This window comes from Theileria annulata, chromosome 2, assembly GCF_000003225.4.
Source record: "Theileria annulata chromosome 2, complete sequence, *** SEQUENCING IN PROGRESS ***".
In the NCBI taxonomy this organism is placed as follows: Eukaryota; Apicomplexa; class Aconoidasida; order Piroplasmida; family Theileriidae; genus Theileria; species Theileria annulata.
Window position 1 is genome coordinate 1,212,053 of NC_011099.1, and position 18,006 is coordinate 1,230,058.

The window sequence follows — 18,006 nt, forward strand, 5'->3', positions numbered from 1 at the left end:
GGGGGACCGCCCGGGAACACCTTTGGGTGCCGACAGCCTATTTTATTATAACAAAAATATAATATAAATAATATTTTATTAACCTCTAAAAATATTTATTAACTTATAAATGTGTAATGTGTAATATTTATTTTTACTACATTTACTTTATCATATATCTTATACATTACAATATTAGCACATTTGTACTTTCTATTTCTTTTTAGAATCCTTGTTTTGACCCATAATTCCATTATACTCTATTATCTTTAATAAATTCCCCATTTCCCTATGTTATAATATGAGTTTTATGACATACTCAATGGAGTTCTTGGAATAGGATGTAATGTCCTCCCTGTTCATAATCTTTGTTACTTCCACTAAATATCAGTTAAAATAGGTTGACTTACAAATGGACTTTTTTGTTAATGAAGGATATAGATAGTGGAGTTTTATTATCAAGTTTAAAGAGCTCCTGATGATGTTTGTTATCTCAGTGACTATAACAAATTAAAAGAAAGTATGTAACCTGCTACAGTCTGAATGAGCTGCCAAAAGGCTGCTACAACACTTTCAATTTGTAGAAATAACCCAGAGTTTTCATTGAGTTCCTGAGAATACTATTATTATAAATAATACCTTTGAAACACCAGTGTCCATACACAGTAAGTGAAAGTTGAACAAATGGAATAGAGCAACATCTATCTTGTCGGTAGGTTCTAAGGACTTGAGGGATTGAACACCTTCTTTAGAGTAAATGTCGGTTTTGCTCCTAATTACAAATTTAATGAAAACTCTAACCATTCGTTTGGATATTCCCTATGTAATCTTAAGCAGTGTTTGAAGTTTCCAGCCGAGGTATTTAATGAAGCTTCGGTATTAAACAAATCGTTTGTAAATCTGATGCAAGGTGTTTGTGAGAGACCCGAGGATAAAATGAGGTCATAGCTGTTTGGATTCTTTGATAACAAACATACAACAAAACTCCTAAACTGCTTAACAGATTCGCTGGAAAAGTTCTTTGAAAGATCAACGAATACGTTTATCATTGAAACCACCTAATACATATGAATTTCAAATGTGTAACCTGAAGAGCTGATAATTGAAACAAGTCGATGTGGAGTGTTGTCGAGGAAAGGAAACTTGAGAAACCCTCGTAAATATATTTATTTAGCTTTGAAACCAGGAGAATCAAAAGATTCCCAGACAACCTAACATGCTTTCAATCGTGAATTCAAACCTGAATTTGAATAATTGTACTAGAGTTTGAACTGGGGTCCTAAGTATCAAATTAATCGGATTTTGATTAAGCGAGAGAAAGTTGTATGAAATGCTCCTCTGGAAGTCCAGTGATTTATCCTGATTAAAAGTGGATTCATATAGTGATTCGAGAGTCAATAAATCTTCATTTTCATCAGTATTTTCGATGATATAATGCATAATTAGAGAATCCAGAAGAGCTAGGTAGCATGTTGTCTTGTTGAAGAGGTATGCGGTTGTCAAATAGTGTGAAATCCATTTACTTTCCACAGACTTTGAAAATTTTACAGTATTAACCGACTAATAATGAAATAATAAATGTAAAATACCTCAGTGTTAGTTGTTGAATTTTGGTTTACCAGACAATTGTCCCTAATATATATATATAACTACAAATTTTACTAACAGCAAAAAGTTCGATAGTGTGTAGTATATAGTTTCAGATCCAAACGTTAACATTTGTAATCCTTTTCTCCTGTTTATCATCACACTATGTGAGTAACCGACTAGTGATGAGAAGTAAAACAGGTTCTGAAAATAATCATCATAACCAAACTTGCTATAGTTGTCTAGAGTTTTTCCTACAAAAACGTTTAGAATCCTTTTGTAGGATGAGTATACACAGTTGCAAATGAATATTTCAGATCCGAAACACTCTATGACAACTCTTTTAAAGTCAGGTAGTAGATCTTTCAGCTTGGGATCATTTGTACAATATTCTATTGCCGGTGACCATGGTAGGCTGAACAGGATCCTAATGTCCGACACTTCATTCAGTCTTACGTTAGAAATTTGTTTGTATTTTGCCACTATGTACAAAATCAATACTCCTATTCTGCAGTGCAACTGGTCTATATCGTTTAAATGACTTTTAAATTTTAATTTCACTATGAAATTATACGTTTCTTGGTCCTAATACATTATTAACTAACACATCATACCAGGAAAATGTTAATCGTCGCTAGGTTAGAAACAAAGTGGCCCTTGTTAAACTGGTCTGAGATTGTTTTAATAAAGGATTCTACAAATATTTTAAAATAGTTAAATTCATTTTGTGCGTTATTCTTCTGTCCAAACACTTCATATGGAAGAACGTTGTTTACGTTTGCCAGGTTCGATGCATTAATTATACTTTTCACAATTAGTGACATGAACAGGTTAACAAATGTGTTATCCTGACTTTGTGTAAATATATTCAAATTAGAGTAATAGAATGAAATATTCTGAAAATTCGTTAATTATTTTCAACTCACTATTGCGAAATTTCCCAAAATTCTAAACAGTGTTTCTGCGTGTGGGTATTTTAAATCTAAATAATTATTCCTATTTACTAGCAATGAGTGGAGTGTTTCAGATAAATTCTTGGTTCTGTTTGATTGGTCTAGAGAAACTGCGTTAACCAGATTTTTCAGGATAACATTTGAGAATGTTACCAGTAGCAGTTCATAGTTCCAATAAAATGAAGAGATTTGGTTAAATACGAAGGTAAAAACGCTCTCCAAAACATTCGTTTTGTTGAGTATTCTGAATAGAACCAAGAGTTTGCATATATAACTGGTATCCAGTAAATCGGAGAGGTCTTTACAATCACTGCAGTGAGATTTAAAATCTACATTCAGTGAATGTTTTAGAATTGCGTATGTATTGGAAAGTCTATTATTCCACGAATTTATTTTGTTTTGGCTTGATACTGGGTTATTAAATTGTTTTAGATATTTAATTTTGTTATTTATATACTCAGAATTGTATCTTATATACTCCTGCGATAACGTTAAATCATTATTTTCAAATGTTTTAAATTCGGAAGAATTAACACTTATGTTATGAAAGCACTCGTGAACTGATTGTACAAATACATTGGGGCTGATTGTTGTATTAAAATTTTCGATATAATTGATAAGATACAGTTCCAACCTAATAACATCATCTCCTACATAGTTCTGTAACGATTCGAGGGTAACATTGTTTTTGTAAAACAGTTTTTCATTGTAGTGATTTTCTACTGTAGGTGCTGCAAATGTGTTTTTAATCGATCCTAAATGAAAGCAAAATATTTAAAGAGGTAAATACCTATAAAGTTAGAATTAAATCCCATAACATCAATTAATGTGAAATAGGATCATTCTGGATGAATAAATATAAATATTAACATAAATATATATATTTTTAAACAAATATAAATCTAATTTACATCAAATAAATTATTATTGGATGATAAACATATGTTTATATATTGGGTGTTAATTAATCAATATATATTATTACTATTAGTTATTAACTCATTATATATCTACACATAGCTATGTTTTTTATTTTTAAAAATTATTTTATATCCTTCTCTAATGTTTTAATGTTTTAATATCTTCCAACAGTGTTAATGTGTAACATGATTCTTCTAATTTTTGATGTCGATTATCACAACTTTTATTTTAATAATAATAAAAATCGCAGATGAAGTTGCCTTTTCACTATATCACACAAATAAATGTGTTAGAAATCCTTCAGTTCTTTCCATCACAAATATTTCGATAACAAATTCATTGATTCCAAATTCTTCCTTCCCTAAAACACTATATTATGACCGATTGTATAATAACTGTTTTATTAAAGCTGATACAAATCAGTATTTTAACTCTAAAATACATAAAACGGACTTATTCTCCAATCAGAAGTTTGTTTTAGTACACTCAGATAACACTAATAACTCTTTTAATCACTATAATGGGTTTCTTTCATCAGATTCTGCACACACTACTTCTGAAATATCAAGTAGAAAGAAAAAAGGTTCACGCATCAAAAGCCGGCGAGCCCAAGAACCTGAATCAGCACCTAACAATGAAGACTTTTTCGACTATTTTTTGAAAAAATTCAACGAACCTGAAAATCCAGATGAACTGAACTGGAAACATCCAATGCCATGCGCCATTTCGCAAATGGCTGCACTCCAATGTGTTAAAGAACTTATGCCACCAAGCTCTATACACAAATGTTTTGAAATAACAGATGATACGAAACTAGACGATATCATTAACACAAAACTAGGACCTTACTACAACACTCTGAGTTATGATATGTTTTTCAAGTATCAGAAAGGATTTTATTTCGACATGGATGCAGGTGAGGTTGTCAAAAGCGAAATTAAGCCTCTGAAGATCCAGAAACCTGTAAACGCCCCTGAGTTAGAGTGTGACAAAGCAGTTCCAACAGTACCGATGGGATGGAGAACGTTTGTAATTTTAGGATTATTCGACACGCCCGATTCGAAAGGTATTTTTGTAGAAAAAAAATTTATTTTTAGAGGACCCCTCAGAGTTGTGGTGTAGTACTCCTCTCACAGACGGAGATCCACCGCCTCGTGTATCTTCAGGTCTCTTTAAATACGGAGAATACTTTAATTTCATGGCGTCAAGGGACGCAGTGACTCCAGAAGGATTGCTTTTATACACAAAGGACCAAGTGCCGCCAGGAGAACATTTTACTGGTGAGAAAGGAGATATGTCAATTATACCATCCGGACCCCCAGAAGAACACAAAAAAATCAGCAAAAATACATATAAATATATGATATCTGAAGACGGGATTTGGCCAAGAAAACATTTCGAAAATGTAGTAGAATCATTGTCATCATTACAAGCACTCTGGGCCAGACTTTCCACAACAATCATTAAGTCAACGTCTAAGGTGATACGTATGTATAAACTAAAGACTAGAAAGCTTTTTAAAAACGGTATTTTCATTTTAATCATTTGTTTTCAGAAATTTTCACTATTTCAAATAAGCTTAACGTCCAAGAATATTATAAAAACCTTAAAAAGAGTCCAGTTGAATATAACGTAGGTGTACTATACTTTATGGCAGCTCCAACACTACATCACGCTATGGCTTTTGCGTGTAGCGACCCTGTGGCCAGATCAAATTTTTATAAGAATTTATTGATTTTTGAGCCTGAAGATGTACTGAGAGATATGTTAACAGCTAAGAAGGAAACAGATATGAATAACCCTAGGGAATATATTATACTAGGTATTACATAGTTTAATAAAAAATATATTCACAATTTTTAAAATCGCAAAACAAAAATTTTTAGGCCACTACTCAAAGGATCAACCATTTCATATGCTAAATGATTTAATGGGAAGATTTCTAGTCCGATCAAATTGTGTTAGATCATACTTTAACCTAAAGAGCCCAAGAAAAGATAATATTCACGATTTAAACATGCCATTAGAACAACTATTACCTTTTAAGGAATATACCAGCGAGCTATTGAAGGACAAAAGGATAAGAAATGCCTGTTTGAACAAGAACTACAGCACACCTCTGGGAGATTTGTGTATTATTAATAAGTTTGACTTTGACGATGCACTGGAGTGGGCCAGAAGAAACCCATATACTAGAGCAGGATGCTACGATAGTTTGTTTGTGACAATGGCAGATGAAGTTGTTTTTTATGGCGAGAACACTAAGTTTGCCCTTCCAGTTCCAATCCCGAAGAAACTCATACCTTCAGGACAGGAGTATTTACCCACAAACAGAGACCCACTTAAAATATTATGTGAAAGAATGAAACAGTATTCAGGACACGTATTAACGGTGCCAAATCAAATTAATAAATTTATCCCAAAGGTTAAAGAACCTGTTCAAAATGTTAAGGATAATTTGAAAAGAAGAGGCGACCGTCTTTTAATCACTGTTAAAAAGTCAGTATTAAACCACTTTACAAGTGAGAATATCTCAAGATTGGTTTCGTCTTCCCTTAAGGAGAATACTGAGTATAAACTTCACAAGAGTAGTAAATACTCCTTAGTCTTTCCTTCAACGGAAACAATTACAGAGAGTAACAAGTTATGTGATGTTCAAACTTTCCCATATGCTCCATTCACTCTGGATTTGTTGATAAAATCGCTTGAGGAAAATGCACCCCGGGAACTTGATAAACCATTTTATGCAAGATTTCTACAGGATTATGTTTATTTTTCGCTCCCTGAGGGTCATTTTTTCGAGCCGAATTATAAATACGATAACAAAAGGTTCAACACTGGACGTCGAGGTGAATTTGAAACCAATGTGGGTGCTGAGCAGATGCTTCTATTGGACGAGTACAAAATCGAACCAATGACAGGCTTTTGGGCTAGAAAAGGCGACTATTACATATTCAATAACAACGACCACCTTGTTATAGCCCCAAATAGATCAAACACCGGCAAGGAAATTGATCCCAAGTTATTGAAGAGTATACTGATACAGGACGAGGTTTTCGCAGATATTGTAAGAAAGGGTGGAACTAAAGAAAGAGTTGATGTATCAAATTCCTACAGTAAGTATGATGGAAGACTTATATGTCACTTGACTGATGAGGAGAGAATGAAAACAGCTTATACTGTCTCTCCTATGAATAAAATTTATTACGATTTCGGTAAAAAAGATCAACTACCATATTGCAGGTATTTTGAAAGGCCAATTGCTTATGGTGATAACCACCCAAAAACTTTGATGCGCTATTATCCCTATGAACTGTACCAAATCCAGCTTGAATTTATGGAAAAACTTGATAAGGGTCATGTATCGATTTCTGAGGACCCTCTGAAAAAGCTGGCTAAAGGTAGCTTTAATGCTCCCGTTAAAGAACATAGTGTTTCTACTTGGGAGGAGCCTGACGTTAACCTGCTTAAGGAACACCCTCCTTCTGAAGCTCCTCGTGATGCCTATGATCTCTATAGAAGATGTAGACGCCACAGACACTTAAAAGTCTAATGTATTTAAAATACATTAACATATTTACTAATAATTTATACAAAAATTTACAAACATTAATTACAGCTAAAACTCGAGTGAATTCTCCCACATTCTAACATCTTTGAAAAACTCCACAAGTTTCTACAATTTGAATAACAATTAAATATTTATAGTTATCTATATATGTAAATAATAATTTGAATAATGAATACCTCGGACAAACATGCGGCATCCTCAGGATTGTAATCTAGCCTTGGTGAGAACGAATTGAAAACCTTAATATTCAAACAATTACACTTTCCAGACAGTTCCAAAAGATATTCAAACTTCTGTGAATTTAAGTCCATCTCTGGATTTAAAAACTTGTAAATAATGTTCAGGTTAGGCATGACAACTTGCCTAACAGGCAGGAGACAGTATGGCGCAATGTTGAAATACTTTGTAAAATCGTATATTTCTAATGTTTTGAGGGTTTCAGATTCAGCGGTTTCTTTCAAATATCCTAATAATGACTTATATAAACCACTTGTAAGTTCCAACACTGATACTAGTTCCATCGACTTGAATAGTTCCTTATAATACTCATAAAGGTACATCAAATACTCCCATACACTACCTATTGACAAGCATGTCAGGAGCCTCATCTTTAAATCCTGTAAAACATCACAATTACTTTCAGTTTCTTTAATGACGTTGTAATCGCTTCTTAATGTTTCTATTATGCTTGATAATGAGCCGTCGAATTGTATGTGACCATACAGTCCATTGTTAAAATCCTCCTTAAACATTCTCACGAGTGAATCAAGTGTGAAATTGTTAAGTTCTTCATCAAAAGAATTATTATTTAGTGTCATATGATCTAAATTAAGTTCCAATTCCTTGTACCCTTTTACAAATATACTCACATTTTTATTTTTTTTGTACACTATCGCCACTATATTTTCTTCACTACTCTTAACATTAGTTCTGAACAAGCATTCTTCGTTATGTTTTAGCTTCTGGTTCATTATTCTTTCATAATTTTTGGTTGTGTTCAAGAGCTCTATCTTTTGTATCTCCTCACTTTGAGTATCTTTTAAGCTAAACTCTGAGAATACTGTTAGATTGTTAGGAAAATCGTATTCTAGGATTCTAAGTTGTAGTGTAGTTGTTAGAAATAGAAAATAAGTTCCAGTCCATCTTAGTGTAGAAAATAGACAAACGGGTTCATCCCCAAACTCAGATTCATTAAGCTTAACCGTTCCTTCGTTTGTATCAAATATTGTAATGCTGACCTTGCAGTTGTCATCGATTTTCTGGGTTAAAACCACTAATAAATCCCCAAAATAATCCATGTGTGTTATGTATCCGCTCTTTAAATATTGCATCCATTTAATTTTATAGTCTGATTCGTTTACACAGGTGACTGAGCTCATCGTTTCAGACGTTGTGTTCAAAAAATTAATTACGAGCATCTTTTTTGAATCTACTGAAAAGCACATTTTAGTCTTGACAACTGGGAACGTCAGAATACTATTATAGTCGGAAAACTTCCTCGACAAATCAAGATTCAGTGAGTTAGAACTATCTGATCTGTTAAGCTTAGATTTTTCTGACCTTGAGTACTTGGATGTATTCTTTGTTTGTTTATCAATTTTAGCCACTGGAGTTCCTGTTTTTGAGTTAGAATTCAATGGGCTCAAGTTTGCATTATTTGATTCATTTTCTAATGGAACTTCTACTGTTTCTTCTATGTTATTCCAGTAATTTGTAACCAATGTATTCTCTGATGTATAATCCATGTCTAACCAGACATCTTTTATCATATCTTCCATTATTTGTGTAGTTTTTGGTTTCTTTGTCTTGTTTCTCCTTTTTGTTTGGTTAATCTTCGATTCACTTTCAATTGTGAAGTTAAACAGGTAGAACGTGTCATAGTACTTTACATTATAGATATCTGAGGGTGTTATTGGTCTTTTTCTTGGCACGAAAATACTATTTTCATTGTAATTAAAGTTTAGTGCATATAAATATGATCGATAATAATAAAACAATAGCATGCACATCCTGTATGAAAATTCACAGAAAATTTTCAGCAGGTGTGTATTGTAATTTTGTTCATTTTTATTCCAGTTAAATATCAGATTCGTTATATATCCATTTAAGTCTATCTGCCTGTTTTCTGAGAATTCACTTAAAGTTTTAGATTTATTGTTTAAATTATTGTTCGAGTTGACATTTAGTCCTGCACTTGGCTGTTCTAGCGGTTCATCAGAAATATTATTAACGTATTCCGAGTATGTGAAAAATTCTGGTGATGGTTGCTTCATTTCAGTTAGGTTTAGTCCAATGATTCTATTACTATGGAATTTTACTCCCATTTCTTCATACGTGAATTGGATCAGTATAAGGCCTCCTTGGCTTGAGGCCACTGCTAGCGACCTACCAAAATCCCCCCATGACAAATCCTCTATACTTGATTGCTCATCTAATAGGTTATTTATTACACATATACACTCGACATCAACTATGGAGTTTGAGTTCAGTCTGAACCTCCAGAATGAAAGCATATTATCATCGCTTGATTGTGCCAGCAAAAGATATCTTACATTGTTTTGTACGTCGTGAATTGGTTTCATTATATCTTCTGAGAATCTTACGTTTCTAATCCTTGTGTTGTGTCCTTTCAACAATATCGGTTCATCGTCCACTTCGTGTTCTGATGTATCAAAGTAGTACTGTGCTGTATTTTTATCGTAGTTTGATTTGTTAAAAATGTGTGAGTAACATGAGATGTTGTGGTTTATTTGGAAACACGTGGAGAAGTTATAGTTGTCTGATGATGAATTTGGGAAGACTACGTTCTTCCCGTTTGGCGCCCATGACATTCTTGATCCTCCCAGAACATCGGTATTTGTTTTTTCTGAGAAATCATTCTGATGTAGTACTCTTTTAAAAGTCCACTTCATTGGCGAACCTGGCGGTAGTGGCGGTGATCTCCTCCAAATTGATATTTCCTTATTACTACTTTGTACTGCCACAAACAGTGTCATTGGATCCCAGGATACACTCTTGATATATCCTCTTCCTGACGATGTATCTGATGACTTTTCAAGTGCGTCAAACTTAGCCACTATTTCCTTTGTGTGGATGTCGAATACGATTACTTGCCCGTTCATTCCTCCTCCTATGATGCTGCGATTATCTGGCGCCCAGCTAATGTCAAACAGCTGTCCCATGTTATGTGGGCATGAAAATTTTGCGAATGTATACCACGATTCAAGATTCCCTTCAAGGTTATCATGGCTTAACAGGTTGAAGTTATCCATCTTCACTTCCTTCGATTCAATCTGTACGTTTTTAGGGTTTATTGAAATTCTTGGTACTCCAGAGCTTGTGTTAACTGATTTATCTGTTCCGTCATATTTGATTGTATATTTCTTAACTTGCTTTGATTCAGTAAATGTCATTGGAATCTCTGACGGTTGTCCCGAAAGTTTTGATTTCACTACGTTTTCCATGATTTCTGTTTTCTTATCATTTCTCTTGTAAATGTTTGTTATTCCACCTGAATCTGTGCTTGCTAGGTATTGTCCGTTTGGTGACCATCTAACAGTCATTACATCGTACGGTGAGTGGTCTTTGAAGGTGTACAGCAATACACATTTGACTGGAACTGGCTGAATTCCTTCTTCTCCTTTTGACAATGACCATATCTGTACGTATGTCCCTCCTGATGTTGCGATTCTTTGCGTGGTATTCTGGTTTGAGCATGGTTGAAAGTCCACTGCGCTTAAATTCCCTCTTGAACCACAACAGTTGCTTAATCTCTCAATTCTCATTATTTATATATTACACAAATACACAAATAGTGCAAAACATTTTTAATTGTTACTTATTTGTAAATTTTATTCTTTATTCTAAGTCGGGATGATTCCACAACCTAAGTGATGTTTTTACAACATTTGGCACTAAACATCAGTTTTAATTAAAATTTCTTTCACTAATTGATATAATTATAATATATTCAGATTTTGTTTAAAATATATTTTATGTATTATATTTATATTGTATTACACTTGGCCCATTTAAAAAGCAATTATAAATTTTCACTATTTCTATTATGTGTTGGATCTCTTCTTTCCCAACCTGCCTTAACATTAAATTGATTTGAATTATTATGTTTTCTTCCTCTGAATGAATGGTTTCTACTATGCCAATTTCTAATGCTCATTCTCCCAAATGTTGCTATGTCGATTTCTCTTTGTTTCATATGTTCCTCCTTTAGGTCACTCTATAAATTAAAATTAATTATTATTATATTGTTTATTTTACCTTTGAAAGTTTTTTTTCGTGTGACAGATTATCGTAGAATGATTTTTTATCATAAAACACTTTAAATTCAGTTTTTGAATTCTCCTTTTCTTTATTACATGATGAATCTTGTCTTAGATTTTCATCATTTGACTTATTTGTTTTTGTTGGTTTATTAATTGGAAATAAGGACGGGTCTAGATCTTCCAGGGTATCGAATTGAAACGTTTCCAACTCCTTATCAAAATCATTTGGCACATCGTTCATGTCATTCACTAATGATTTATATGTTTCGTTATTTTTGTATTTATCTTCGGAATTCATTGCGATACCAACTTCTTTTAGAAACGATTTGTTTTCTTTTTTTGTTTCAAATCTGGGTTTTGATCCATGTACAAGGAATTCATCTTCTTTGTATGTTTTAAAAATTGCTGGATCATCAAATTTGTTATCATCATTTGATATTTGTGTTTCATTAACAAGTATATCAGTTACATCCTCACCTGTTATATATTTGTTTTATAAATAAAATATACCTCTAAAAACAACAAAATCGTGGACTTTGGTTGATGGTGGTACTTCTGTAGTTGTTGATCTTCCTTCTGTTCCCATAGAGCGAACATCCTTCAATACTATTGTGGAATCATCCGTATTTAAACTATGCAGAGAGCCTATATCAATTATTTATTTATACGATAATTGATACTTACCTTCATATCTGATCCCTACTTTTGAAATGAGTGAAATTTTAGTTCCAATAAAAGGTTCGATGGACATTTTAATCAACAAAATTTATGATGTTAAAATATATTTGAAAATATACCAACTATGGTAATTCAACAGTTTACAATTAATAAATGTCAAAAATGTACTTTGAAAACAAATAGTCTTAACAAAATCTCGATTCTTATTTATAATAAATGTGTTTTACACGATTTTGAAACATATAAACTATAACAAAATGTTTATTTTCTTCCAGGATTCCCCACAGCATTTAGACTATATTTATCATCAGAATATAGGTAAATCCTCCACACATATAAAAATTGGACCATTCTATTCCATCTAAATCATATTCTATTAAGACATTTTTGTCACTTTACACTTCCAATAGAGAAGTTTATGTTTACATATTATTTTCTATTACCATGAAAAAACTTTGAATTTGACTACATCCAAATTGTTTGGGTTCCCATGATATTCAAATAATAAATTTATTATTCTTACAGTAATATTCATTTATTCCAATTTTTTCCTAATTGAATATTGAAAATTATTTTTGATCTTAAATATCCAGATTTATAGATGTTACTCAAAAATTAATTCACTTTTCTTTTATATTGTATTCTTTGCTTATAAGTATAATTTTCCTTTATATCATTAAGTTTTATGAAATTCTATTTATATATAATAATTACACATTATTAATTTAATCCCTACATATATTGATGTTGTGTAAATATTCTTAAGTTATTTTGGTTTTAAACAATTAATATATAACATAAATACTTCTCAATATAAAATTTTAATACAATAGTTATGGATTTTGGCGATGATCCACGATCCCATCATAATGATGATGAACTATCTGACAATGACCAGGAACTAAATAAACTAAATAAAAAGCCATTTGATGATGTAAAATTCGATTTCGAAGTATTTAATAATTATTATTCATCTTATGTTCAGACTACTAAAGACTTAAATAAGGACCTTCATCTTCTACCTAATTTAAACCGCAAAGAAGGTTTTATCATTTATTTATATTTTTATTTAGTATAATTATATATATAAAATTTACAATTATTAGATCATCATACTCCTGTATGCAAACCTGATGGAATGCTTATTGGTCAGGACAATCCTTTCTTTAAAGAAGAAAACTACGCTAAAAAGTATTTTCATGCCCTAAAAATATTTAAAATATTTTTCATTTATTTTTAGGAACCTTCCTCCAAATTTGAAGTATGATGTTATTGGTCCTTTAGGAACCGAACCTAATCCAGATATTGATACCTATCCACTACACACATCAAAAAAGAATACACCAGATTTTCCAAGTTTTGATTTCAACAAACCCAATTTTGGTCCGGGGAATCCTGGAAGTTTTGGGCGATTTTTCTGATTTTTTTAAAATAATTTTAACCTTCTGTACAACACCTTCATTTATTATTTTAATATTTAATATTGTAGTTTATTCATTCTATCGTAAAACATATGTTATTTTAATTTATGCAGTTATTTCTTAAATGTTTTTTGTATATCTTTTTCCATCTAAACAATTTTGTTGAATCTTTTACGGAAAAATCATACAAACCAAATGGATTACTGAACGTTTATAAGCCTTACGGAGTATCCTCTACATACGTATGTAACAAAATAAAGAGTATAATAGAAGATAATTTTCCAAAAAACAAACGGTGTGTCATCATTTGAATATTAATTTTTTAGTTTAAAGATAAGAGTGGGTCACGGAGGAACTCTAGATAAATATACGGAAGGTTTGAAGAGATTCTAACAGTTTTTATTAGGAGTCCTTGCAATTGGAATAGGAGAAGGGACTAAAATGCTCGAAAACTATCTTAAAGGTAACAACAAAACTTTATTGTATCATTTAATAAATAAAAGGAGACAAAGAGTATATATGTACTGGGACTTTTGGGTTTGAAACCGATACAAATGACATTCTTGTTAGTTTAACAAAAATAATTGTGGATCAGGGTAAAACAATCTACACGGCTAATTGGGAATACATAACAGACGAATTGCTTGGAAAGGCTATAAGAAGTCTTAAAGGGTTCCAGGTCCAAGAATCACCTACATATTCAGGTTTCTTTATTTTAAAATAAAAATAACGAAGCCAGGAAGTTCCAGGGAATTCCCATGTATGAGTATGCCCTCAATAACATTCCTGTACCATCCAAAAGATCACTCGTTCATATAATGGACATTTATCGCATAAAAAACGAAGAGGTTAGTTTATTGAATTGACATTGATTTAAAGCTGCCCAACTTCTCTCTATTTGTACACTGCTCTGGAGGAACGTACATCAGAAGCATAGTCAGAGATATTGGTAGAAGGCTAAACTCTAGAGCCACAATGGCATCTCTGGTAATTTAATTGAATAATATTTGCATAGATTCGAACAAGGAAACTTAATTTCCATATAAAGGACTCTTTAAAATTGGAGGATTTAACGTATGAAAAGATTTTAGAAAATATAAAACCATCGAAGATGTAATCTAGTATTAAAATTATCATATTAATTATTCCACTAATGTTTACATTTCGATTTAAAATTAAAGCTTAAGTGACTTAAGAGTCAGTTTTTTCTTGTCTATAGAGAGATGAGTGGCGACCCTTTCTTGGTTCTTCCTAATGAAATTGGTTGATAAGAGAAGAACCTTGTTATTGAACGTGTATTTGAAGCCTGAATCTAGAGAGTCAGATGAACAAATGACAATGTTAAAGTTTTTCGACTCACCCAGATCAAAGTCATTTTCATCCATGGAATCATATCCACCAGTATCTTGGACTAAACAATCTTTGTTTTTAGTCTTTTCACTGGAATTATTATCAAAGAGCAATTCGTAGACCTCTTTATTAAAATTTCGTTGATTTAGAGGTTTATTTAATTCCTCTAACTTGGAAAGGCTAAACTTATTAGTCAACTTATCAACACAAAGTATCTCCTGGTTTAGAACTGCACATAGAGACATGTATTCGAAAACGTCATTAATTCTGTGGAAAAGTTCCTTTGAGCACTGTAGTAGCAAAGTCTCCTCATTGGGAAGCTTTAGTGACTCATAATTTGTGGATAGTTTCCTATATATCTCGTCATAAAATCCTACATTATTTGTGTAATCCCTTTCATCCTTTGGGGACCTTAAAAAATATACGTGGAAGGGAAACAGTACCTTCAATGAAAATAACAAAAGCACAAACTCTAAACAGAATGAACTGAGCTCAGAGACGAAACCGCCAAAAAAGATATACGAACTTTTGAACTGGAACCAAGTGTTGTTTTTAAAATTCAAGGTTCCATTTTTAACGAGTTCGTCAACCGACTTTTTATTGGTCATTGGCCAACCGAATGCATTAAAGAGGTCAAGTAGACATGAAAGGTCTCCATTTAGTGATGAATAGACTTGGAATTCTCCATTTAAGTTAAGCACAGGGTTTTCTTTTTTAAGAATGTAACAAACTGAGTCACAAAGGTTGACAATATCGGTATATGTGCACCACTTAAAGGTGCTGTGGTCAGTAGATTCGCCAAACGTGTGGGACATAAAGTTTTTTAAAACCAATTTGGCTGCTGAATCATCAACCAATAATCCTTTAAAAACTAAAAATTTGGATTTGTATTTATTAGAAAGGAGATTTGTTAGAGTTTGGAGCGTTAAATCCATTAACGGAGTTTTAGAATCTGGAGACAAATCAGATGTCGGTTCACTTTGTAATACATTACATGTGTTCTTATCTTCATTTGTATTAGATTGTTCTCCAAATGTCATCAATTTCATTAGTTCAAACGGCTTTTCTTTATCATCAAATTTATTAGAATTTTCAAAGTCAAGTTTATGGTCTACGTCATCAAATTTGTAATTAAAAGTATCATCAGCTTTAAAATTTTCATTTAGTTCACAGGCCTTATCTTCAATTAAATCCTCAACGCTCTCTAGTGAAACAAAAAAGTCACTCATTTCCTTGTATTGTTCTTGAAGTTGAACGTCATCCTCCAAAACATCATCAAATGATTCTACGCCTTCAAGATTCAAAAGCCTATTGGGTTCCATTTCTTCTAAATCAGTCTTTTCTGGATGATTAAATTTGTCCAAAAGTTGATCTAACTTGTCATTTTTATCAGATGTTTCTGGTAACTTAAACGTTAATGCGTCATCTAATAGTTCTTGTTTTGGTGGAGATTTTACAAAAGTGTCTTCATTTGGTTTAACATTTTGGGGTTCGAAAATATCCTCAGACTCGAATTTATCCAATTTTAAGGGCGACAGTTCATTTGTTGGGGTTTTATTAGCAAAATTCTCTGCATTCTCTTCACCGTATGGTTTATCTCCATATAATTTAGAAAGTTCCTCAAGTCTACTTGTGGTAGATTTTGGTGGCGAAAATGCAGATGTGTAAATGTTACTATCGAAGCTTGAGCCATAATCCTTACTTGGTGATTTATTATGTGTGAACTCAGAGTATGCTCTTGGCGTGTGGCTCCACAGTGACGTTTTGGTCGACGATGAGAATGTCAGGTTCTGGGTATTATATGAATAGTAAGTATTACTCATTTCAGAAAGATTCTTTAGTTGAGTTGTGCGATGAGAAAATTTTTCAGGTGAACTCTTTCTAACCGATCTTTCAGTATCAAACACGCTATTGCTTGACAAATTTGGACTATCAAAAGCATTGTTTTTAGTGAAATTAAGTAAAGCGTTTGAGATAAAATCCTTAAATGAACTTGCCATATCATGTTTTGATCTAAAGAGAAGGTTCGTGTGTTTCATGAGTCCATTTTCTACACAGTAATAAAATGAATCATAGCTCAATTTTCCGTTAAACATATTGAGAAGTTTCTCTGAAAATGCTGTTTTTTCATCTGAGCTATAAGCATTTCCTGAACCTTGGGATAAATGCTCAAACATCAATTCAAGTGAATTTTTATCCAAATATCCTCGTCGATCTGAATCATATGCTCTAAAAACGTGCTGTAGCCTCAGCTTTCCCGACGCAGAGTTCAAATTATTTTCACACTCAGGAGAACATGACAACATTCCCGAAACGAATTCGTTAAGTGTTATCATTAGGTTATTTTTCCTATCCATGGTTTGAAACATGAATTTAGATGTTGATTCATCTTGGAAAACCTTATGTGTTTTAACCATTGACACGTATTCATCATATGTCATGTACTTAAAAATTCTTGAGGACCCGTAATGGTTGAACAATACTGTGAGAAGTGCTCTCTTAAGCCTTGACTTATTTGCTGATTTGTCCAGTAATTCAAAGTATTTTTGTTTGAAATTAGTAAATTCAGATAACATTTTATCATCTGCTTTCTTATTCTCTTCACCAGAGTTGGATAGAACATATGTTAAAACAGGATTGTTGTGTTCCTTTCCCTTGGATTTATCAAAAAATAGCGCGTACTCATCATATAAATCATCAAAAACACTAGAATCTTCGTCTAAATTTGTCAGTTTATCCTTTAAAAAATGAAAACTATCTTTATTAGGCGATGAATTATCTCTTGCAAGGTCATCAAGCAGAGCTGATTGAGATAGCCATCTATTAAATGATGTTGGAGATTTGGACAAATCATTGTAATCCGAGGTCTTTTTGAGTTCTTTCTCATCAAAAGGGTTTAATTTATCACAATTATTACCAGCATTTTTATACTTTTGATGTAGTTTATCATCTTGAGTGTGTAGAGGTACAAGTTTTGCGGAAAATTCTTCTGAACCGAAAGACTTTAATTTATAGTTATCCATTCGAACGTATAAAAATTCTATTCATAGATTATTTTATTTTCAAGTTGGGATTTCATTTATATGAAATGAATGAAGTTTATAAAAATAATGCACAAAATAATAAAAAAGATGTGTATTCACATGAACTTTGAACCAAATTTATTAATTTACAAAATTTTTAAATCATGAATAAAATGCCGTTTCCAATTTCAATAATTAAATTTTTAGTTGGTGTGTGGTTTATGGCACTAAAGAATTATC

The 18,006-nt window shown here is 32.2% G+C and overlaps 7 protein-coding genes across 7 annotated transcripts, besides 1 other annotated feature; 3 read left to right on the plus strand and 4 right to left on the minus strand.

The window, feature by feature from the left end:
- Nucleotides 1-38: part of a sequence feature (5S_rRNA; Rfam:RF00001) that runs on past the window's edge.
- Nucleotides 39-192: 154 nt separating this feature from the next.
- Nucleotides 193-3,334, minus strand: TA12895 (uncharacterized protein; the record flags this gene model as incomplete). The annotated part of the gene is made up of 13 exons (XM_947237.1): nucleotides 193-268; nucleotides 299-359; nucleotides 390-479; nucleotides 509-590; nucleotides 619-751; nucleotides 781-1,037; nucleotides 1,067-1,190; nucleotides 1,220-1,539; nucleotides 1,569-1,611; nucleotides 1,646-2,151; nucleotides 2,181-2,462; nucleotides 2,493-3,274; nucleotides 3,310-3,334. 13 exons carry the CDS (start codon nucleotides 3,332-3,334, stop codon nucleotides 193-195), a joined length of 2,781 nt encoding a protein of 926 aa, XP_952330.1.
- Nucleotides 3,335-3,644: 310 nt separating this feature from the next.
- TA12890 (uncharacterized protein) lies at nucleotides 3,645-6,993 on the plus strand (the record flags this gene model as incomplete). Its single annotated transcript, XM_947238.1, has 4 exons — nucleotides 3,645-4,506; nucleotides 4,538-4,927; nucleotides 4,996-5,262; nucleotides 5,327-6,993. 4 exons carry the CDS (start codon nucleotides 3,645-3,647, stop codon nucleotides 6,991-6,993), a joined length of 3,186 nt encoding a protein of 1,061 aa, XP_952331.1.
- Nucleotides 6,994-7,059: 66 nt separating this feature from the next.
- TA12885 (uncharacterized protein) lies at nucleotides 7,060-10,796 on the minus strand (the record flags this gene model as incomplete). The annotated part of the gene is made up of 2 exons (XM_947239.1): nucleotides 7,060-7,116; nucleotides 7,188-10,796. The coding sequence occupies 2 exons, from the start codon at nucleotides 10,794-10,796 to the stop codon at nucleotides 7,060-7,062; spliced, it is 3,666 nt and encodes a 1,221-aa protein (XP_952332.1).
- A 257-nt stretch (nucleotides 10,797-11,053) lies between these two features.
- On the minus strand, nucleotides 11,054-12,045 carry TA12880 (uncharacterized protein; the record flags this gene model as incomplete). Its single annotated transcript, XM_947240.1, has 4 exons — nucleotides 11,054-11,248; nucleotides 11,290-11,771; nucleotides 11,805-11,939; nucleotides 11,979-12,045. 4 exons carry the CDS (start codon nucleotides 12,043-12,045, stop codon nucleotides 11,054-11,056), a joined length of 879 nt encoding a protein of 292 aa, XP_952333.1.
- Nucleotides 12,046-12,807: 762 nt separating this feature from the next.
- On the plus strand, nucleotides 12,808-13,393 carry TA12875 (uncharacterized protein; the record flags this gene model as incomplete). Its single annotated transcript, XM_947241.1, has 4 exons — nucleotides 12,808-12,924; nucleotides 12,958-13,015; nucleotides 13,079-13,163; nucleotides 13,213-13,393. The coding sequence occupies 4 exons, from the start codon at nucleotides 12,808-12,810 to the stop codon at nucleotides 13,391-13,393; spliced, it is 441 nt and encodes a 146-aa protein (XP_952334.1).
- A 107-nt stretch (nucleotides 13,394-13,500) lies between these two features.
- TA12870 (RNA modification (pseudouridylation) protein TruB family member, putative) lies at nucleotides 13,501-14,117 on the plus strand (the record flags this gene model as incomplete). Its single annotated transcript, XM_947242.1, has 4 exons — nucleotides 13,501-13,688; nucleotides 13,720-13,769; nucleotides 13,800-13,856; nucleotides 13,897-14,117. 4 exons carry the CDS (start codon nucleotides 13,501-13,503, stop codon nucleotides 14,115-14,117), a joined length of 516 nt encoding a protein of 171 aa, XP_952335.1.
- A 451-nt stretch (nucleotides 14,118-14,568) lies between these two features.
- Nucleotides 14,569-17,766, minus strand: TA12865 (calcium-dependent protein phosphatase, putative; the record flags this gene model as incomplete). The annotated part of the gene is made up of 1 exon (XM_947243.1): nucleotides 14,569-17,766. The coding sequence occupies one exon, from the start codon at nucleotides 17,764-17,766 to the stop codon at nucleotides 14,569-14,571; it is 3,198 nt and encodes a 1,065-aa protein (XP_952336.1).
- Nucleotides 17,767-18,006: the final 240 nt, after the last annotated feature.